The sequence below is a fragment of the Lingula anatina genome, chromosome 1 (genome assembly GCF_051362555.1).
Source record: "Lingula anatina isolate TDL-2025a chromosome 1, LinAna3.0, whole genome shotgun sequence".
NCBI classification, from domain to species: Eukaryota; Metazoa; Brachiopoda; class Lingulata; order Lingulida; family Lingulidae; genus Lingula; species Lingula anatina.
The window spans coordinates 28359316-28382827 of record NC_141767.1 but is presented as its reverse complement, the minus strand read 5'-3'; the positions used below and the strand labels follow the sequence as shown (position 1 = coordinate 28382827).

Below are 23512 nucleotides of genomic sequence, written 5' to 3'. Positions count from 1 at the left end.
ATCTTTTTAAAACAACAGAAAATAATAACGAAGAGGCCTACAGGCAATAAACAGGAAACTCAAAAAGTGATAAAAATTCATAAGCAGTAAATTAATCATGGTTGTACATGCTGTTATGCAGGTTCATATTGTGGGGATCAGGGTATAGTACACTTAATACGACTGGACAAGGGAAATGTGAGAAGAGGGAAAACTTGAGTAGTGGGAAAAGTTACACTGCTAAAACAAAAATAAACACATTACAACAGTAGTTAACCCGGCCACTTTATGTTCATTCAATACCCAACATAACTACGATATTGATTTTTTGAGTAAGTAATTAATCAGTGTTATTGAATAATTTGTGGGTGATGGCTTGAAATCCTCTGTGAGCATGAAATTTATAACTGGGAAAGGCTGAAGTCCCACCAAACCCTCAAAATTTCAAATATTTTCCCATTTCCCACTTGTAACCACAACAACAGCACATGATATCTACATATAAAAAATAACGGTACATATAAAAAATAGATCATATAAAAAAATAGATCTTGTGCTGTTTATGCTTGCAGCTGTCCTTCTCCTTCCTACCTGCAATACGTGCAAGGGGGGAGTGCACTTTGGGAGGTGTGGGGGAGGGTGCAGAACTGTCGGGTAGGAGGGTGTCAGGCAGTTCATCATCTGACTCCAAATCAGTGGTGAAGGAAAAATCTGGATCTGGGAAATTATAATGGCAACTGGTGCAGGATCAAGGTCATTTATCTGGATTTACTGCAGGGTTTTTTTTTCAGTGTCTGAGCATTACACACATCTGTTTTAATCAGTATTAATTCAGCAGTAAATGTTTTTTTAAGTATCAAAATATCAAGATATCTCCTAACAAATATGTGTCATCACGGCCTAAAATGTTGTAAATTATCCTTATATCTTATATGCAGTGTAATGCACACAGTACACAGACCCTGCAGTAAAACTCCTGGACTTTCCATGCTCTATCTTTGTTCATGGTTCTGTAGGAAGGATTTCAGAGCTAAAATAGGTAGGGCAGCTAGCACAGCTGATGCAATCTTTACATTCAAAGATATGAGTCTTGAGAGGGTGATAAGTCACCATTCAACAAGCTGGGGTTTTCTGGTAAATCACTGTGGAAGGAAATGCGTATTCAACTGGCTTGTATAGTACTATTTAAATGAAATTACCTGAGGGGGCTACAAATCTAGAAAAGGATGGTAATGGAGGATTTAAAGTCAACTAGAACAAATTTTTTCATTTGAGTTTTTACAATTTACAATTTTCAAGTTCGTCATTTCAGTGCAAAAAAAAATATTATTCTTAGGTGATTTTTAAAATGATTTAAGTGGTCACTCAAATTGTCAAAAACTATCTTTGCAATAAAAATAAAATTTCCATGAAAGAACAATATTCCAGTTTATGGAAATACCATAGATTTTTCACTTCCAAATCTTAGTCCAATTATATCCAAGATCTCTGACTATGTACAAGAGCTCGAGTAAAGTCAACTTTGAAATGACTGGGATGATTTTAAAGAATGATTGCAAACATATGTAGCCATTGATTATAAAGTACAAAGTTGCATAGAAAAATACAATCTGAGATGTCAACATGCATGTAAGGATAAAAAAAAACTCATTTCAGGATTCACTTGACATCTTTCCAGCTAATATAAATACTGAAGTTCCAGCACCCAAACATCAATTTACCAACACCTTCAATAAAAAATATTTTAAAACTTCTGGCTTTAATCCAAGGGTCAAATAAAAATCAGAGGGCAAGATTTTAAAACAATTTCAAAGTCAAAATGTACACCAAGAACTAAGGAGGAGCTGTACTAGACTATTAACTAATGTCTCGCAGTTAAATAAAAATTGGCATGCTTGATAAAAGAATTTCATGTTAGCTTTCCTAAACCCTTTAATAAAATAAATACACATGCTAAATGGATTATGACACTGATGGTGATAGCCTGACCCTTTTTTATATAAAATTTCCAACAGGCTTGGACTCTCAGTTGTGAAAAAAAGTGTCCATGTAACCAATGACATCTTGAGCTAATGAGTCAGAAAGGCCTAGAACAGGAACAAAGGTAGTGCATGGAATATATATATATGGCAGAGATCCAACAACAAAATAAAATGCAAACATTAGTAGTCATAATGCAAACAGCAGTTAATCAAAATAATTGAAATCATTTAATGGATATGGAAAAATAAAATAATGCACGCCAGCAGTTAACATGCTGCATGGTAAAAATCATGATTAAAAGGCAGACATTTTTTCCTTTAATATTTCAATTAATGATATCTTACGGCATAATCATTCTCTTCAACAATGTGTAATACTTTGTTTAATTTATTTTCTGACTTTAAGAAAACATCTGCCTTAAGCATGAAAAATTGTTAATAAAATATCTTGCTTATTACCAGTGCTGATTAGTTTACAGTGACAACAAATTAGTATCATATTGGCAAAACAAAATCCTTAATCGTCAGAGTGATAATGTTTGGTGCATTCGAAGCTGACTGATGTGATAAATCTTGCAAGAAACATATAACTTTACAGAAAATCACAAAAGCTTATTTGGAATATATTTTTTCAAATGCAAGATGCTATTTAAATAATAGACCAAATGTTATGTGTACTGTAAGACTGAATGCAATGTTCTTACCAGTTGCTAACTCTTCCTCACTTTCTGTTTTCTCATTTTCATCCACACTTTCTCTTGGACTCTGTAATTCTGTACTGCCAGGAAGCAATATGTGCCTCAGACTCTCCTACAAATAAAAAGAAGACACTGCAAACATGATGAGACTTGGGTCTAAAGAGCGCATTAAGTCATATCTCGTTAAGAATATTTACTAATGCATGGGTGTTTTTTTTTTTTCCATCACAAGTCTTGTCATTTCAAGTCATTTTGAATTACCTTCCTCTGACTTCCCTCTTTGGATTGCAGAAATGATTCTTCTATGCTGTCACTTGATACATCAGCTCTGCAATATAGAGTTGAATTATACTTATCAGCTATAAAACTCTTTCTCATCTCAACTGCTCAATGTAACTTTAACAGAAAAACCATGAACACTCCAAAGAAGTGAGCACATTATTTTATACCAAGTACATCATCAGATTACAGCTTGTTCAAGTTAAACTTAAAAGGTAAGCCACCTCAAGATTAGAAGATAAGTTGCATATATAGTTCAAGTAAATCCACTTAGAATATGAATGTGTTGGGTAAATTGGTATTCCTGAGTAAAAAGATTAGACTAAGGTAAAACAATATGACCATTCTCTTTTTTCTGCCAGACATAAAACACCTTTCTTACCTGGTTTGCTTGGTGCTGTTGGCTCTGGCACCATCTATAGAGGACACTGCAAGCAAGAGGACAATTTTTTTTATTATCTATCATATAACAAAAGCAGGAAAAATTTGAGTCAAGTAAATGTGACACTTCCTAAAATCATACCACTTGATGTTAATTCTCAATTCCTGTTACTCACAATACAAGCTATATGTAGCCTAAACCTAGTAAATTTTACTCACTGGCAGGTGACCCCAGTTTGACCTCATGTTGTGACCCCAGCCTGACCTTTTCTATTGGGGTCTCACTGGTTAAGGGTGGGGACGCCCCAAAAATATCCTGTAATAACAGCAATATAAATTATCTTTTACAACATGAAGATACACACAATTTTTAAAATTAACTACTAAGACACTTCTCTATTAAAAATAACATGTTAAAAACTAATATCTAATATAAATCTTTATTAGGAACTTTGAAAATGTCAGATATATATGACAACATGACCCTCATCCTCGTGGCTTTGAGCACTTACCTCAACATTGTCAATAAGAAGTTCTATAATTCTGCTCTGGTGTGGAGTGTCCATTAATGAGTTCAGAGAGGCTGTCCCTTCACTAGGCCGCAGTAGAGTCGGTCCAAACACAATACCCAAATTACTTGATGACATCTGGTTCAACTCCTCTTCATCAGATACCCTGGATAACAAATATAAATATCAATAAATGAAATTTTCTTTTCTCTTAGTTAATATGTGAAAATTTTTACCACTTTTGCTCTTCTATAATCTGTCAAATTCCAAAATGAACCTATACCTTCAGAGAAGTGCAGGTAAACGTAGTTCCATAACGTTTTCAAAATATTCTAGAAACAATATGGTCATTTGTACCTTTTCAAGTGATGTAATATGACAGAGAGGGTCTTAAAGTTTGCTTTTGGCAGGCATGTGACTAGTTCTCGAAGTCGTAGTATAACCATCTTGTCAGCTGGCTCCCCAGAAGACCCTGTTTCTTCCTGACAACACGAAAAATACATCTCATAGAGAAAGATATTAAACTGTTCAATAGCTATTATAATATTCCCAATAAGTAATTTTTAATTAAAAGCCTAGCATTTTAAAAATATCATTATTTGTAAACAGTTCAAAACAAAGTGTATACACATAATTTTACGAAGCCTTGCCAATGAATATCCTACACAGAGAAAGTAGAAATCCCTCTTAAGTAACAAAACAGACACTTTCCTTTTATGGGTTGCGGGTTCGACTATTTACCATTAAGCTCATTGTTTCTAAAGCACTCACCTTTGCCAGTTTAATCAGTTCAGGATATAAACTTATGGTGATGAGCGGCTGTGGGAGCTACAAAGACAAAAATGCAATACTGTTGTCACAGTGTACTGAACAAAAATTTGTTAAAAATTCAAAGAGGGCTTAATTTTTTAGTATAAATTATTGAAATTCGGGTCAATCTAGGTGATACATTTATTTGTGATTTTAATCTATAAGACTATAACCTAGAATTACTTGTATCAGAGAAATGTTCTGAACTCGTTTAAATTCAAATCAATACTTCTGACACATAAAACTGTCTAGTACTTACCTGTCTTAAATAAAGCTTGAGTACATTTGATATAACATTAGTATGCTGGTCACTGAGGTCAACTGTTTCAGCACCATTTTCAAAGCTTTGACACAAGCGTTCCACTTTCGATTTCACACCAGACACACGGTAAATACCCTGGAAATAACATGTTTGTGATTTAGAAAAACCACTTAAAAAGTGCATAAAAAAAAACATTTAATTTTTCTGTATCTTCTTATATTTTCATGTTCTTTTGCCTATCTGACTGGTATATAATCAAACTGCACCCATCTTTGTTGAGAAATGAATACTAGTCTTAAAACATTTTGACCTATAGGTGATGAGAGTTTACATGACAAGATATGTAAGCACTGTCCCTAATAAACACAGGTTTGCCAACTCAACACATTAACACTTAATCTATGCATTTTGGTATTGATATCCTTTGTTTTTGCAGGTGATCTTCTTTTGTTACTAACACGGAAATGACAGATATTTGTGCTTTTCAGACACATAATGCTGGTAACCCTTAAAACACTACGCATTAAGTAGTGTGTGTGTGTGTGTGTGTGCGTGCGCGTGTGCATGTGCATGTATGCACACACATGCATGCATGCATATGTTGATAGAGCAGTTAAATAACCTTGGTGTCTAATCCCCTCTTGTCAATCTCCAGGATACACTTGGCCACCACACAGGGGATGTCAGACTGTGTCTCCTGGAGGTGGTCATTGAAGTCCACACCAAACATGGTCATCCTTCTCTCCACTGACCGATGACCACATGGACTGCTGAGAATCTCAAGACACTTCTTATGACTAGCGAGACCACACTGAAAGGAATTGATCAAATTGTTGTTTTATACATAGTAATTTGTCTAAAATATACTGAGGAATAAGACATACATCAAATATTATCTTCCTTTATCATGATTTGGAATATCTACATTGGTAAACTGCATAGTAAAAATATTTGTAACAACTTCAAATGTACTATATTCAGATAATACTAGAATATATGCGCACCTTTTCACACTCGGCTCCCTGGAAGTAGACATAGCTGTCACACTCACGACACTTTGATGGTGACCGCAGTTTTCTAAAAGAATGTGTCTGTGCAGCTTTAGATAATGCACTGCCTTTGAAGGATGTGATGTTCAAACTGCTGGAAAGTCCTGCAAGAGGAAACATTTTAGGCTTAATTTTTTTTAAAACAGTGCTAACTAAAATAAATCATTCTTAAAGAAAAATACAATCTAACATAAGTTCTGCTAATGACTTTCAATCGCAAATGTAATATTTAGTTGAACACTGCACACCAACCATTTTTGCTCTTCCTATTTCCTTTACACAACACTTTGCAAACTAGAGGATCAGAGAGGCGATACCGCCTCCGAATATTGTACCACCAGCTGGAGCAAGCGCATTCGTATAGACCCCCACATACACAAAAGAAGGGACACAGCCACCAGTCTTATGCTTGACAAGCTGTAAAAATGCAATCAACAAGAATTTTCAAAATATGCAAAAAATATATATAACTTAAAATGGTACAATCAAAGTTAAGTTCATCATAAGGTAGGTCAAAGGTCAATTTCAAGGTCACAGTAAATTGCCAGTATATGACTTCCTATTCAACTTTAATGGTAACTATGGACCTATCTCTGCCAGGTTTGGAATTAAAAGAGAAAGAAATTTGCAAAGTTCAGTTCATAGTGAAAAGTAGGTCAAAGGTCAATTTCAAGGTCACATTTAGATTGCCAGTATATGACTTTCCAAGCAAGTTCAATAGAAACTATGGACCTATCTCTTCCAGTTTTGGAGATAAAAGGGAACCAAAATTTGCAAAGTTTAATTCATGATAAAAAGTAGGTCAAAGGTAAATTTCAAGGTCACACTTAGATTGCCAGTATATGACTTTCCATGCAAGTTAAATAGAAACTATGGACCTATCTCTGACTTCCTATTCAAGTTCAATAGTAACTATGGACCTATCTCTGCCAGTTTTGTAGATAAAAGGGAAGAAAAATATGCAAAGTTCAGTTCATGGTGAAAAGTAGGTCAAAGGTCAATTTCAAGGTCACAGTAAAATTGCCAGTATATGACTTCCTATTCAACTTCAATAGTAACTATGGACCTATCTCTGCCAGTTTTGGAGATATAAGGGACTAAATGTTTTAATTTTGGAGTTACCATAATGTGCCATAAATTTCTTACAGAAAAAATTAATTAAAATAAAGAAAACGTCATTTTGGTCAAAATTCTTGAAATAAGAGGTGCTCTGAAGTTCCAGATGTTCAAATTTGATGAAATAATGTCATTTTTGACCACAAGTTGTCTGGTTTGCCAAGCCTTATGTTTTATTTTTCCGGAGTTCAAAATTTATTATCCATTACAGTACTGCACATTTTGCTTTCACCACCAATATGTGCCAGTATATGATTTCCTATTCAAGTTCAATAAAAACTATGGACCTATCTCTGCCAGTTTTGGAGATAAAAGGGAACCAAAATTTGCAAAGTTCAATTCATGATAAAAAGTAGGTCAAAGGTCAATTTCAAGGTCACATTTAGATTGCCAGTATATGACTTCCTATTCAACTTCAATAGTAACTATGGACCTATCTCTGCCAGTTTTGGAGATAAAAGGGAAGCAAAATTTGCAAAGTTCAATTCATGATAAAAAGTAGGTCAAAGGTCAATTTCAAGGTCACATTTAGAATGCCAGTATATGACTTCCTATTCAACTTCAATAGTAACTATGGACCTATCTCTGCCAGTTTTGGAGATAAAAGGGAAGCAAAATTTGCAAAGTTTAATTCGTGGTGAAAAGTAGATCAAAGGTCAATTTCAAGGTCACATTTAGATTGCCAGTATATGACTTCCTATTCAAGTTCAATAGTAATTATGGACCTATCTCTGCCAGGTTTGGAGTTAAAAGAGAAAGAAATTAGCAGAGTTCAGTTCATGGTGAAAAGTAGGTCAAAGGTCAATTTCAAGGTCACATTTAGATTGCCAGTATATGACTTCCTATTCAACTTCAATAGTAACTATGGACCTATCTCTGCCAGTTTTGGAGATAAAAGGGAAGCAAAATTTGCAAAGTTCAATTCATGGTGAAAAGTAGGTCAAAGGTCAATTTCAAGGTCACATTTAGATTGCCAGTATATGACTTCCTATTCAACTTCAATAGTAACTATGGACCTATCTCTGCCAGTTTTGGAGATATAAGGGACTAAATGTTATAATTTTGGAGTTACCTTAATGTGCCATAAATTTCCTACAGAAAAAATTAATTAAAATAAAGAAAAGGTCATTTTGGTCGAAATCATTGAAATGGGAGGTGCTCTGAAGTTCCAGAAGTTCAAATTTGATGAAATAATGTCATTTTTGACCACAAGTTGTCTGCTTTGCCAAGCCTTATGTTTTATTTTTCCAGAGTTCAAAATTTATTATCCATTACCGTACTGCACATTTTGCTTTCACCACCAATATGTACTTTTTGATACAGCGTAGCTCGAAAACCGTATGAAATACAAAAAAACGGAGACCACCTCCAGTGTTGGGCTTTACATGCTCTACAAAATGCAAAAAAGAATGGGTCTCTAGCATTAACGGTTCCCGAATTAGAGACAGTTTTCAGTTTCGGTATCTTATGGCCGCTACTCCCGTTAAAATGCACCGATTGACCCCAAATTCACGGAGATGAAAGATGACCTGCAGGGTATCATTTTCCAATAATATTATTGGTTAAGTCTGTGTGGTGTCTGAATAACAGCGCAAATAATTTTTTTTTCGTAAAAAAATTCATTTTTTTGAAAAATTTGGCCTGTTTGACCTTGAAATAAAGGTCAAAGGTCAAATCCAAGGGCATATTTGAAATCTGCACATATGACTTTTGGAAAGCCGTCTGTAGAAATTTTTCCCATAATTCCTTCCGTAGGGTAGATAATTAGCATTCAATTTTGCCATTTTTGGACAAGGGTGCATTGCAATGAATGCCACACCTAGACCCCAATACCGACAAAGCCCAAATTTTACGTGGAACGAGTTGAGATTATAGGTGACCTAAATCCAAGAGATGGGTATGGGGGCCCTTACCGTCTAGGAGGAGAAGCGGTAACGGTAACATGGCGGCGGAGCCGGCGGAGCCGGCGGAGCCGGCGGAGCCGCAGGAGCCGGCGGAGCCGGCGGAACGGACCGGACGGGACTAAAACCATGTGTACCGCCAGCGCTAACGCTGGTGGTACAATAAATATCAATACTTACTGTTTTCCAATTCAATATCCTTGTCATCTTCTGCCAACTCATCCATGGAAGAGCTGAGACCAATCTTCTTCCTCATATCATGTGGACTAGCAGATGGCGAGGAGTCATGTGACTTGCTGCTCCCGCCACTGGCACTCTCGGTGTCACTGCCTTGTATTTGCTGACCCCATGCTCTCAGTGGCTGGGGCGTGCGAGATTTATCTGAAAAAAATCAGTGTTTATGTACAAATCCTGTGACTGTATGATAAATAATGGGAAGAGTTTTCAAGGTTTATTTTTCTAGAACTCAATGGCAGAGGCATGTGTAATTTTTCAGTGACAGCAAAGGTATGGTAAATTGAGAAATGTCACAGGGAGAAAACATTAAAAGCAGGCAGGGTAAATATTCTCTGCATATAAAAATATTAGCCCATAGTAAGTTTCCTACTAAAGGAATCAAAATGTTTCATCTCCAGCTCTTACAAAGTGTTATTTATGAGATCAATTTCACAACATGTGATTTCTGATTATCTCTTCCAAATTTTAAGCACTTATTTCATTTCTTTAAAAGTTTCATAATTTCTAACTACTCACAAAACCATACTGTCTGATATGAATACAATTTGCCTCTTGATTCTTAGCTATACTAACAAAACACTGCTATGGTGAAGAATAAATACAATGGATCAGTTATGTTTCAATTTGGTGTGAATTGTTGTACAGTTGTACCTGTATAGTACAAGGTTGTTGTGACAGACGCCTGGACTTACCTGAGTATTTGCCTGGGGAAAAGCCATCTTCACCAGGAAGAGTTTGTTCTGAGGAAGACTGACTGCTTCTCTTCCGTTGTTCAAAAAACCTTCATTGAAAATAATATACAAGTTTTAAAGGCGGACACAACATTAAAAGGATTCACATTAAAACTTACAATAATTAGGGTCCTGGAAAATATTCCTTACATCAAACATTACAAAATTCCCAAACCAAAAGACCACCTACAATGACAAAGGAACTGTCATCAGACTTAAAAATTCCATGACATGGTTAAGCAATTGGTCATCACCTGGTGACATCAGTTAATCTATTAAGGTTTGTTTGTCTTTGTGTGAATAGGTTCACTAACTACAATTCATTCTAATAAAATAATCAACTGTAAATTTACATTTTGAGTAAAGTGCAATAGGACAGTAAATCATAAGTTACAAAAAACATCAATCTAACCTCTCTGGAGTATAAGGCTCAAACACAAACACATCTTGTGTGCTTCTGGCATGGCTGGAGTTTGGCAACCTCTTGACAAACTCTGCATACCTAGTGCCTGGCTCATACTGTCTACAGCTCTCACATAGGGTCTGGTACTAGAATGAGGAAAAATATCAATATACCACAATCCTGCACTGAATGGCAATCTAGTTGCTGTTTAAGTTAACCTTTATTTTTAAGACTTGACTCACAAACAGACTAAACTCGGGGGCAGATAGAGGCCATCTTCTGGGTCTTCTAAAAAGTCAGAATTCTTAAAGTTTACAATGAAGGGCATCTAATTTTTTCTGTCGGAAGAGGATCAAAAATGGAGAATGGATCAAAAAAGATAATTTGGAAGACTCAAAAATATCTCTGGATCTGCCCTTGAAACTGACTAAATTAAATAAATTTTTAATCTGATTAAAAAAGGGACTTTAACATTGACTTAAAATTCTACCTTGTACACATGTTAAACAAAGTGGTCATTTAGTGGTTTATTTTAAGAATATCCCAGGTCTAAGTAAGTTTAACTGTTATCACAACATCTTATTAGTGTAATGGAAGTAAAAGTTTATTCTCATAATACAAGTATGGCTGCCTACCTGCACAGGAGCTGGTGCAGACAGAGTATGTTGCAGCTGAAAGTAGCCAACTGTGACCTGAAAAGACAAATTTTAAAAAATACAAAATCATCATAATGAGTAATATAATCAATACTTTTAATTAAAACTACTGCTGTATTGGTGTCTTTGATGACATCAGTATCGAAAAGAACTATGCTAAAAACAAATATTCACAAAGTCCAATAACATCATAAAACAAAGTGTTATTACTGCTATTGTGAAATAGGTTGGCTTGATTTACACTGAGTTAAACGTAAGATTGCAATGATATTTACAGTTTTAGTTGTCATTATATTATGGCAAAATATTAAAATGATTCTCTACTTACTGCTTTCATTGTTTGATCACACTGGTATATCAGTTCCCTTATCTGAGTTAGAATCTCTCCCTATAATACAAAAAGTAACATTCAACAAACATCTATAGAAAAAAGAAAATAATAATTAAACAAGGTCAAAAGTTAAGTCATTATCTGTTTTACTATTGAAAATATATTTTAGCAGATTTTTTCCAATTCAAAACAAGCACAAGACCTACCTTTCCCTTTTCAAGGTCTTGCTGTCTTGTATTGGCTTCTACAACACAAGCTTTATATGTAGTCTCCGCCTCAGCTGCCTGTGGAGAAAAAAAAGTACGAGATACACAGAATGAGTTCACCTGGACTGGTATGTATGATGTCATGTCTGGCAGGTGTAAAGAGCACCGATAGCACTTGAATGTAGACTTCTTCGCTCCTAACCCAACGCACTCAATTCATCCTCAATTTCCACTTGGTTTCTGCATTTTGTCACGTTGGAGCAGCATTCAAGGGGCTCCCTTTCCCTCCCATGTTTACTCCATGCAAGCTTTGGTTATAATCAGATACTACAAATCTAAGATGCCAAATAAAGATGAAGTACTTAAATTATGTGATGTCTACAACACATGCCAACCCTATATGCAATAACATGCATTTCTTAACTCATTTCTGAACACCAATATCCTTGCTTTAAAGAATTATTATCTTGATAATTATTTTGGTAATTAATACAGTGATAAACAATAGGTCCATAAACTGTTAGTTATAAAGGAGGCTTCTTCTTAAAAAGACATTTTACATTTCTGTCTGCTAGCATCTCTTTATAAATCTGATTACATTTGACCAAAACTAAAGGGCTTTGCTCAATTCTAATTCTGAAATGTCTCCGTCTAGATATTTAATCTGAAAGCAGTTTTCTATCATCATTACTTTTTAACCTCCTTTTACTTGTCCCTGTAACTACGTATACATCTAACACTCCCTTTGAACTTTGAATGTCAAAATTTTACTGCCCACTTTGTAGCTATTCCATCTCCCTGCTGTTTGTCAGCAAATACGATGTACATATACTAAGTATGATAAAATAAAGGTACATGTATATCGCAACAGCTGTACATTTTTGAGGTTAGCTATCATGTGTACCTCAAAACATGACTCAACGTTGGATCTTTGTCACAGACCATATGTTATGATTAACCAAAAAAATGAAAATAAGCAAAAAGCAAAATAAACTGCTATAAATAAGTTATACAGACAAATAGCACTGTCATTTTTTCAGACATCTATCCTCTCGCCCCTACCCCCTCCCACAAAAAATCTGAATAATAAATTCAGCATATATAATAAATTTGGTCTTATTCTTCAAGATAAACTATCAATGCAACTAACCTGTGACAAGAGTTGTCATCAGAATATCAGAACAATATCTCAGCAAAATGGATATATACAAATATCAGTGCATTCTGCTGTATGCAAACTCTAAACTGCCAATATGAGGAATAACTACCAGCTTTTATTGAGAGTGCTCTGACAAAGACAATGAAAGGAGTACTGCATCAAAGAAAAGGGGGTAGGATATCGATATATAGAAAGTGGCAGACATCCTATTCTGAATATACCTATGAACAATGTAACTGGACATCATACCACCACCATAATAGGTGGTCACTTGTCATTTTAACTGACCCCTAGCTAGCTCTATGTGGCAATTAGAGAGAATTGAAAAGGTCAGTTGCAGATAATTATAGAAATTAAACACTTTTCAAATTAAAGACCACTTTATGCAGAGAGGTCAGTTATTTTCCAGACTGACCTAATGTAACAATTATCTTCCTTATAGGTCAGTAGGTGCATTAGCTACAGAGTATATCTGCAGATACTGACTGGAACATGTCCCCATGGGACAGTCTGGACCTTACATATAATTACGATTCCTGACTTCCTGAACTTTCACATTTATATTAACTACTCTCCACACCAGCACAGGTGACCCATGCACTGTCTGCCCAGGTGACCAAAGGGACTGGACTATAGCCAATTCCAATTTCTTATGTAAAATTCAAATTCCATCCTGTTATGAAACAATGAACAAATATCATAAGTGGTCATTTGAATGTACATTTTGTTAAGAACTGAGAGAAAACAGTTATAATATCTGTGCTTTCATGAACTTCACAAACTTTCTTTTTCTCTTTGAAAAGCATTTTTGGAGTTTTAATGAAAGAAATTTTATGGGGTATCTGTCTTATTTTGGACACTAGAAGAGAAACATTTGCATTTCTTCTTGAAATTCTGAATTTCTTTAATACATCTTATTTTTAACCATCTCAAATGTCATGACTAAATCCCAGTTGTCAAGGACCACATATTCAGATAGCTATGACCACTTAGCTTTATGGTTATCATCTCATTAGACTGTGTAATTACAATTTTAACCTTCAAGCCAATCTAATCCCTCCCGTGTCCCTCTCACATGTAGGCAGATTGTCTTCGTGTGGTTAAAATGAATCACACAGTCTGCCCAGAAATAACGTGTCAAGTTAAGCTTATGCTGCCCTATAGTATACAAGTAACTAAGCAACATTAGCACGGATTATGAAGGGCTCTTGAACCAGGAGGTTCACTGTGAGTAAATATATGTCAGTTACTAAATCATACACAAATATGAGCACAGGCTGGCATGCTGTACGCACATGGAAGTGACATATACACAAAGTCTTTCTGTTTTCCTATAATGAAGAACAAATGTGACCCATGGAATATAATAGCATTGCAACTGAAATTCAGGACTTCCATCCAGTTCAAGTGCTGCCCGAAATCGAGATGCTGCAAATGTCATATTAAATCAATGTATTTCCTCGTGGCTGACAGTATCAAACTTATATTTAACCATGCTTTGTAATGTCAGAAGTCAATATACAATACTTAGCAGCAACCCGGATAAAACTATAATCATGTTACAACTCTAAGGTCTTGATCCTTACAATTTCTAACCAGTACATTAATTAGAAGCAGCGGGCAAGGTATAACTCAACCTAGCCATAACTGAAAACTTGTGTTTTCAGTGATGTGTTGACTTCCTGTTTTTCGGAACCTAGCCCCTCATTGGCCACTTATAATATACAGCAGCTTACTTACAAGTTAGTACTTCACAGGGCATGTTTTAACCCATATCCCACATATGCAGTACATCAAAACTTAAATACAACTTCCTTCATAATTTTAGCTTTGCCTCAGTCACTCACAACGCCACCTTGGACTATAATTAAGCTGGAATATTACCTATTGTGACACTTCACATACTGTGATATTCTCAAAGTGCACCAAATAACCACATGCAAATGACAACTTACAATAATTGTTATATTAGGCTTGCTTTCAGTGGAGACAGAAGTCTTCACCAGGTGTGCAAACTGAGCTTTAGGGCGGAGTCTTGTTTTAAGCTATACAAATCACCTGACAACCTATACATGAACAATGTGCCCCCCCCCCCCAAAAAAAAAAAATCCAATAATGCAATATGACCATTAAAAGGGACAGTAACATGAACTTGATTGAATATTTGATCTCTCATGCAAGAATCAATGTTGCCTCATTTCAACTGATTGTTAATTACTACATAATATGTTAACTGATTACTCTGCCTTGCACAACAGATAAACACACAAAAATTAAAAAGTGAACAATCATGAGGGGTTTGCATTTTTTCAGAGTATCCTTGATTGGCCAAATGAAACCTTCTATATCTTATATTTGTTTTGTCATTTGTATGCATCGTGATGTGTGTTGTGTGGAAGGACGGAGGTGACATTTGCAGGTAATTTGAGGTGTGCTAGTATATCATAAGTATGATCTAACATGTATTTCGTGCAACAGTCTTAAAAGGTCGAATACTATTTTTGTATTTGTCCTTTACTTATTCTTCCGCTTGGGTTATTGAGGAGACATAAATATGTTTTACCTTGATCATAGCATCTTCTTCTACTTTCTTTTTCTTGTCCACTTTGGCTGACCCTCCCAAGCCCCCACTGGTCTGCAGTGTGTCTGTCTCAGCTTTCTGTGAAGCTTCTTTGGCTTTTTCATATTCCTGTTGTCTAGCAATGTACTGTGAGCGGGCCTTCCGTAAATTACTTATTGCATCTTGCTGAAAGTGAAAAATAAGCAATATGTGATGAATAAACATCACTTAGCCATGAGCCTGGAATAATTTAACTATATGAATTAGGAAAGTAACACACAATTAACAGGCCCGTAGCCAGGGGGGGGTTTCGGGGGTTCGAAAGAACCGCCCCTTTTGCTGGGAAAAGGTCCACTCTGGGTAAAATTTGATCTAGGTACATGAAGTTTTTATGGGAAAAGGTCCACCCTTTCAGAAAAAGAACCCCCCTTTTGAAATTGCTAGCTACAGGCCTGAAAATAATCCTCTCTCCCTCTCTCTCTCTCTGTCTCTGTCTTACCTCCCCCCCTCCCTCTCTCTCTCTCTCACTTACCATTTTCTTTATCTCCTTGGCCCATTGTTCTTTGATACCTTTCCTCACTCGGTCATGCTCTAGTCTTCTGGCATTTAGTGGCTGGAAAAACAATAATAACAGTTGAAAATTTTAAAAACAGATCACAAAACTATTGACATGAACATAGCTTTGACACATTCATCTCTATAAGAATGTTATCATTTTCAGGAATGGGCTTGAGTTTAAAGGATACACCACATTCTGCTAAAACTATCTGGAGGAAAAGAACAACTGAATAAAATGTTCCTAAACAATCTATTCTGAATTTTAAAACAGTTTCAGTTCTGAAATTATTAAATTCTTTCTGCAAATCCCCATTGAACAGAGATGCTATCCAACAACCTCATTTATATTTTTCATCTCTTTGACATGCATATAAAAATTTCTGAAAGCAATAAAGCTTGGTTTAGAAGCCACATCTATACTTGTAAAACCGCAAAACAGCTATTTACTAAAAAGAGGAATCTATAGAGTCTAAGAATGACAGCAAGAGGGTCTTTCCCTCATAGTTCTTACCATAACTGACCTTTTAAATAAGGCAAAGAAAACTTACATCTTGAGCTTCACTTCATGTGTGTATGTATTTGGTATTAAAACTAATTCTGCTTTCGCTATTTCTTTTTAAAGAATATTAATCAAACAAATACACACAAAATAAATTATTTGTAAGTTCTTGTTATTTTTGTAAATTTATTTTGCTTCTATCTTTTCCATGAACAATCACCCTCTTGGAAAAACAACATTTCTAAATAAATGTAAAAGAAAGTAGTTTTAGTTCTAGGCTCACATCTAATAAGGTATTAAACATAATGCACAGTAATTCAGTTGTCTCTATCACCTTCATACTAGCCAGCTCCTTTAACTTTGATATCTAGAGCAAAAGAAGTTCACATTGCAGTAAGGAAAATGATAAAGGTTCCACATTTAATTTGTTTTATGTTGTCGCTTTGTTACTTCCACTGCTAGGGATCAATTCTCTTATCAAAACCCGATGTCTCTGATGGTTTTATCAAGTAAAACAATAATAATGTAGAAATAAATACATCAGTATATAAAAAAAAGGACATGAACATGTGTCTTTTAGAAAGCAATGGGACTTTTTTGTTTTTAAAATTTTTTTCTTTAGATTTTAAAATCCTCTTTTGTACATAGCTACTGCTTACATCTCAATGTACTTTATATTCATTTCAAAAATAACATTTTAATCGAAATATTACTAAAATTAAATACATGCATTTTTATTAAGGACTCCCAAGAAAATTGGTCAAGGACACATTTTTCACACCAAAATCTCTTAAACATTTAATATGCAAAGAGAATTAAACTTCAAATCAGGACATGTACATGTAACCTTAATAGTCGAGATGTTTTAAGTATATTCTATAGTGTATCTGCTACCTATTTCATTCACTTTATTTCATTTTCCATTCAATCATTTTTTCCTCTCTCTCTCTCTCTCTTTTGCAATGATCACCATAAGGTCAAGCAGCACCATACCTCTATAAACTTCTGGGTCTGTATAAGAGTACACGTTGCCTGGTAGTTATTGGCATACTCAATGTCCTGAAAATACAGAAATAAGACAAAATATGTTATTTCCGCAACAAAATCCCATTTTTACACTGGATCACCACATATGGGCCATTAATCCAGTCACTTAAGCTGATAAATCACGACAGTGGGAGAACACTACAGACAGGTTAAAATTCAAGTCAGGTCAAGTAAATGTCTTCGGGACACCGCCTATACCACACCAAGTGCATCTTGTATTGCAAATGTACCCAAATGCCAATGTGAGTTTCGTGATGATAATTTGATCCTACACCATGATAATCTCAAGGAAAGTCAAGCTGACATGGACAAGAAATGAGGCAGGGTTTAGTGATGCAACACTCTTAAGAGAAAGGCCAATATACATCATCTGAAATGGCTGATAGACTGGGGAAATTTCTAAAATTTTTATTCACCAAATGTATTTCAGGACTGACAGACTGATAACATTTTGATGAGACTTGAATCTTTGACATATGCTGTAATTGGCCAGCAGTCTATCGCTTTGAGTTATTAAAAATAAACTAATTTGCACCCAATGGTATTTAGGGGATGATATTTGAAGAGAATCAGCTTAAATCATAATATTATTACTCCAACGTTTATCACTTGCAAGCTGAATCATCATAATATGCCTGTGGTGATCGTGATGGTGGGGAGAGTGGGGGGGGGGGGTCAGAGTGACGAGGATAAAAAGAGGGGAGGAGTACCTTGGGCGCACACACACACACACACACACACACACACACAAAATGTACACCACAAGTACGTATTCTTTCTTCATATTCCACACAGGATTTGGAAATGTTGACTTAAGTATAAAAGCCACCTTTTCTAAAAGTCATGTTGCCAAAAATGTACCAGTTGCGAGCCTCTGATCTTTTCCCACCCACTTGCAGTGGCGAGGTGGTGCTGTTCCTCTGTCCTGCACTCAGACCCACTCACTCGCATCTCAACAAAACACACACTTTGATCCCAGCTAAAAATAGCCACTGAGGCATGATGTGCACATTAAGATGCCTGGTTTCTCTAAAACTTTAAACAATCTTTTACACAGGATGAAAGATGACTATAAAGATTTTGCGAATCTGAGAATTTTTTTCTCTGGTACATTCTAAATGTGGTAAGTTTACACAGGATGTTTCACGTTACACATATTGATCATTTCCACATTTAGGATTTATTAGTAGTCCTAAATCTTTCAGTTCTGAGGTTTTAGGAACAAATAAATGGACAGAGGTGAGGTACACAAGTTAGCGAGCATAGATAAAATGTTTTTATAAAACAGGCAGGTCTATTTCAATAGGAATTTGAAGAATCTACAAAGCCCAAGAAAATGCCATGTGGGATGGATGGTTTTCAGTTTGTTTTTAAACATCAACACTAGTGAAGGCGAAAAAACTATTTTCGGTGGTAAACAAGAGATCTGTAAACATTTTTCATTCTGCTCAATGACGTAATATTGAAGAGATTATCAGATGCACTTACCATTTACTTTAAAAACAATTTTCTAACTAGAGCTGATTCAATTTTTGAAAACAAAGTGTTTGTGTGTGAGTGTACACCAACCTATGTATGTGCAGGGACCTCAGGTGTAGCAAAACTATCACTTTGGCAGTTTATATGCACTTATATACAGACATTTTCTGTCTACCATGAGCCATTTTTGAAATAAATTTGTAATTGTAATATATATATATATATTGTTGTTGTTCTGATCCTTGTAATTATTAATATGTGTAAACAATATATATATATATATATATATATATATATATATATATATATATATATATATATATATATATATGTTGTTGTTGTTGTTGTTGTTGTTGTTCTGATCCTTGTAATTATTAATATGTGTATATTTTCTATGGTCTGTTCTTACCTGTTCCATGGCTGTACAGTACGCAGATTGAAAGGGCAGAAAGCTCTGAAATCAAAAGAAATGGATCAATTACAGAATGAGGTTTCATCACTTTTTTTGATCTCATTGCAATCTTCAACAGTTCTAACACCTGTGCTGGGCAAACATTGATGGTACTTAAAGAAGGCACTGACATGCCACTTACAGGGATAAAAGTAAATAGATGGGGGAGCATGTCACTTTTGAACTCATTTGTGCAACATAAAACTAGGCAAACTGATGTTTTTTTTCCAAAAAGCAGATGATTCTTAGTACACTTAACTCACCTTTCTAAGATTTCAAATCAGCGTAACTAACTATCAAACCACTGTTTTGGAAAATATGGCTAACAATTTCATTCAAACCTACCAGTGGTAATATTTGTAATTGTAGGAATTTTTTTACATCTTCACCAAATACATCACTGATAAATTTGTGAACCATGGCTGACCAAAGTTATTCATTATATTTATTATGTGGAAGCATAAGCTTAGTGACGTATTTAAAGAGTTTAATATGTTGATAGATATGAGCCTTCTCCTGGGACCTCACCAAACACACACAGTGTTTCCCCTGCACTTAAATGAGCGAGGCGCCCGCCTCGCTGATATTTGCAAGCGCCTCGCTGAAATTTGTCAAAAGCACCGCCTCGCTGGACTATATGGAACAACAAAGTATATTTTCACTCATGCTAACTGAAAATTATATTTATTTCTAAGCAAATATGGCATTTTCTGTTTACATACGTAATCCCATGCTTCTGAGCACTTGATTTAGTAGCAACGGAAAGACGCATGCGCGTATGCCTAAAAATAACCAGCAGTTACTATCTCCCTGTGAGTGCCTCGTTTTCGCAGTTCTGTGCCTTATTTGAGGTAAAAGAAACAGAGCGAAACGAGGCAACTGTTCTTGACACCATTTAATCACGTGTCAAGAATACACTTTCTCTATCACTTCATGTTCCGAAATTCAGACCGCCTGTTGTTTGTTTTTATAGTTTACGAATATTCACTGATAAAAAAGGAGCAAATAAAGTGGACTTCGTTGATTTTATAAACTTGGAGAAGATTTTCTATTGATTTACGGGTGAGTTTTGTGAAAGCAGTAGCGTTGTAAAACTGGGTCACGTCAGTATTTCGCGTGGAAACCTATGCATTGAATATGAATTTCCATGACTGAATAGAACCATATAAATGAATAAACGAAGAACTAAAATTGATAATAAGTGTGATTTTCATCTCTTTAATTCCGAAGAATTCATTTAATGGTGTTTGAAGTTGTTGATTATAAATTACATCTCAAACTACGTGTAACTAGTAGCGGGAGTCGCTTTGCGCTGAACGACAAGAGAGAGAACTTTTGCGGCAGTTTTATATTAGGATAAAGCGCTCCCACACGCAAAGTCAATTGACCAGTTACTTTCAAAAGAATGTGAAATCGGTAAAAACAACATATTTTATCAACTTTTTGGTCAATTTAAAAATAATTCAATGTAGTAAGCCCTTTTTCTCGTTTCTTGTAAGTATTAAAGAAGTTAACTTTTTTTTTTTTTTTTGAAAGTATTAACTTTTTTTTTTTTTTTTTTTTTTTTTTTTTTGAAAGAGTATGTTCTATAAACTGAAAAGGACTAAACTGAGTGAATGCACAGACTGGAAAATAAATTTTGTCCAAACCTTTGTTATGTCATTACTGAATTTACTCCTCAAAACATCTAAAACAAGACAATTCAGTGCCACATAAAATGTAAAAAAAAATCAGTTCTAAATACCCTAAAATGCACCAAATTGCACCTCGATTTAAAAAATTTTCCGGGGGGGCATGCCCCCGGACCCCCCTAGTATTGCTGGGATCGCGGACTGCCTACCACCTCGCAGAGCTTGAAAGCCAGGGGAAACACTGACACACACTTGCATGCAAGTGCGCACGCACGTACGCACACGTGCACACACACACACATTTATCAACTTAATGTAAATAAATACATACTAGTATGTATACAATTGTAATTCAAATTTACTAAGAAATATGCAGGCCAAGGTTTACCAACCTTTCAATCTACAAATTTTTATCCAGGCAAAGACTTACAACTGAAAACAATGGGAATCAAAACTAAAATTACAAAGAATTTGCTTGAGGTTGGCAACTATGAATGTGTTACTGTTGTGAACATGTTGATACTCTGAAATATTTTGAAAGTAAAAGTACACACTGTTATCTAATACATCTGCTTTCCTTCCCATGTTTGTACACCATATTCACAGAAAAGGCTAGTTTTTTTCTTGGAAAAGACAACCCTGGCCTTTTTGATAGTAACAGGCATTCCAACTCTAGGGTTGATATTTACTTTCATTAAAATATTTTCATGTACTAAACACAGAAGTGCTGGGGCAAGCAAACTGTGAACCTCACAGAGAAAAATGTAAGGAATATAGTGCCCGCATCCTAAATAACACCTATGATATGTGGAACTCACAGTGAAACCTTTTCACTTAAAGATCAAGTCTATACGGCTACAGTGCAGCCAGTGCCGTATATTCTAAGACTGGGTTCCCATACTTAGATCAATCCATGTGGATCGACCTAATTCCCTGGGGGTTGATGCTAAATTGCTATCAGCTCAAGAGGCTTAAATGTCTGTCACGGCTACTGAATTAGCTAGGGGTAAAGATAATTACCCTCTAACAGTTTTACTAGGCGTGACAGATGTTTAAGCCGGTTAGTTTGATAACAACTTAGTGAGACTCCCCAGGGAGATAGATCGATCCAAATATCCGTGGGAATGGTCCCTTACACTCACCTCCTCCGTGATCACTGGCCGCATAGTCTGAGCGATCTTTGACAGATTCCGCGCATATTCAGATTCTGAAAGATACAGATATAAATATTAGGTACAAGCAAACAGAGTTGAAATCCGATAAATTTTCTCTGTACGTGTATAATTTCTTATATTTTAATTTTCTGGCTGGCTGTGACAACTATGTGTATTTACATACACATTTAGCCCTTTTTTCTTCATTAAACATATCAACATCTACCATGATTGATTGCAAAGTTGTTTAAATACCTGGGGACAATGTTATTCAGTAGCAGAACAGTTAATCCAGGGCTGCTAACATTAGAATGTAAACTCTTCTTGTTGTTTATAAGTAGAATATACAAAAGTTAGGAATGCTCTTCAGAAGTCTGCTGTTACACTTGTGCTCCAAACTTGATACAATTCTAGCTTACAGATCTGTAGCTTAGGCACTGATATGGCTGGTTTCAAGTTAACACCCCCTTAAAATTCTGAAATCATGGCCTCAACACATTTATACTAGTGTATTTCAGACTTTTCAATGCCTGCTTATCTTTTGGTTTTCTTGCAATTGATTTTAGACTCACAACATTTCTTATTCAAAGCAAGTCTAAATACTGCCCAAGTCTTAATTATCAAATCCTTCCTGAAAAAAAGGACGTGAATATGCCATCTTTTCTACCATACTGTCACCTCAAAGTTTTCTTACCTAAAGTTGATTTCTTCTCCACATATGTCATAATATCTTTAGCATACTTGGACCAAGCCTTGGCTCTCTGCAGTGCCAGCTCCACACCAGACTCCAGCCGCAGGAGAATAGCATCCAGCTCCGATGGACCAAGCTGACCTGAGATAAAAAAAAAGATATAATTATGTGAGCATGTCTTGAAATGTCAATAACTGACTTGGATGGTTATTTTGTCTTTGTGTGAGGTGAAAAACAAGTTAACCTGTTAAAGCCTGCATCAAGACAAAGAGAAGCGATCCAGATTTACTGAAAAATCCTATGCGGTAAGCAATCAAAACTGTCCCACGTACTGTGATTTGTGGCAGGAGCAGAACACACAACATTACAGCTGGTTGCTACAGCAAGACCCGAAGGCATAACGCTCCACGAGTGCGGAATGTACACCGGCACGAGACTGCTGCGCTTGATTCTCTCGTTGTGCCGCATCACAGATACCTTCATCCGACGGGCAAAGCCCTTCAACTCCTGTGCCGTTGTTGACATTATAACTTGACTACTGAGCTACCGTGAAGTGTTGGCCAGGCAGATCCCTGACGTCACACAGAGAGTTATCACTAACAATATATACTGCCAGGGCCGGGTATTTACATCAACAATGTTGCAGAAACATCCTCAGAACTAATTACTTCCAAGTGTTTATGATTTTCCAGCCATAGCTATCAAAACCAACGCTTATATTAAACCCATCTCACTGCAGATATCTCCAAAAAA

At 35.7% G+C, this 23512-nt stretch overlaps 1 protein-coding gene across 8 annotated transcripts in view; it reads right to left on the bottom strand.

The window, feature by feature from the left end:
* The window catches only part of LOC106175885 (rho GTPase-activating protein 45), a 47170-nt gene that overhangs the window by 2448 nt on the left and 21210 nt on the right, over positions 1-23512 (bottom strand). For 4 of the 8 annotated variants that reach the window (XM_087002966.1, XM_087002967.1, XM_087002969.1 and 1 more), the window contains 23 exons: positions 22763-22900; positions 22057-22121; positions 19242-19286; positions 17300-17365; positions 15782-15862; positions 15253-15435; positions 11531-11608; positions 11322-11381; positions 10973-11029; positions 10347-10483; positions 9896-9984; positions 9147-9347; positions 5905-6053; positions 5523-5711; positions 4898-5035; positions 4600-4656; positions 4186-4310; positions 3832-3994; positions 3539-3635; positions 3321-3366; positions 2921-2987; positions 2666-2771; positions 571-696 (listed from right to left, as the gene is read on the bottom strand). In XM_087002966.1, the coding sequence (XP_086859092.1) occupies positions 571-696; positions 2666-2771; positions 2921-2987; positions 3321-3366; positions 3539-3635; positions 3832-3994; positions 4186-4310; positions 4600-4656; positions 4898-5035; positions 5523-5711; positions 5905-6053; positions 9147-9347; positions 9896-9984; positions 10347-10483; positions 10973-11029; positions 11322-11381; positions 11531-11608; positions 15253-15435; positions 15782-15862; positions 17300-17365; positions 19242-19286; positions 22057-22121; positions 22763-22900 (2463 nt within the window). Of the gene's footprint in view, positions 1-570; positions 697-1178; positions 1196-1968; positions 2067-2665; positions 2772-2920; positions 2988-3320; positions 3367-3538; positions 3636-3831; positions 3995-4185; positions 4311-4599; positions 4657-4897; positions 5036-5522; positions 5712-5904; positions 6054-9146; positions 9348-9895; positions 9985-10346; positions 10484-10972; positions 11030-11321; positions 11382-11530; positions 11609-15252; positions 15436-15781; positions 15863-17299; positions 17366-19241; positions 19287-22056; positions 22122-22762; positions 22901-23091; positions 23300-23512 lie in introns of those variants that run through there. The other 4 variants (XM_087002971.1, XM_087002972.1, XM_087002973.1 and 1 more) reach the window with 4 other exon arrangements.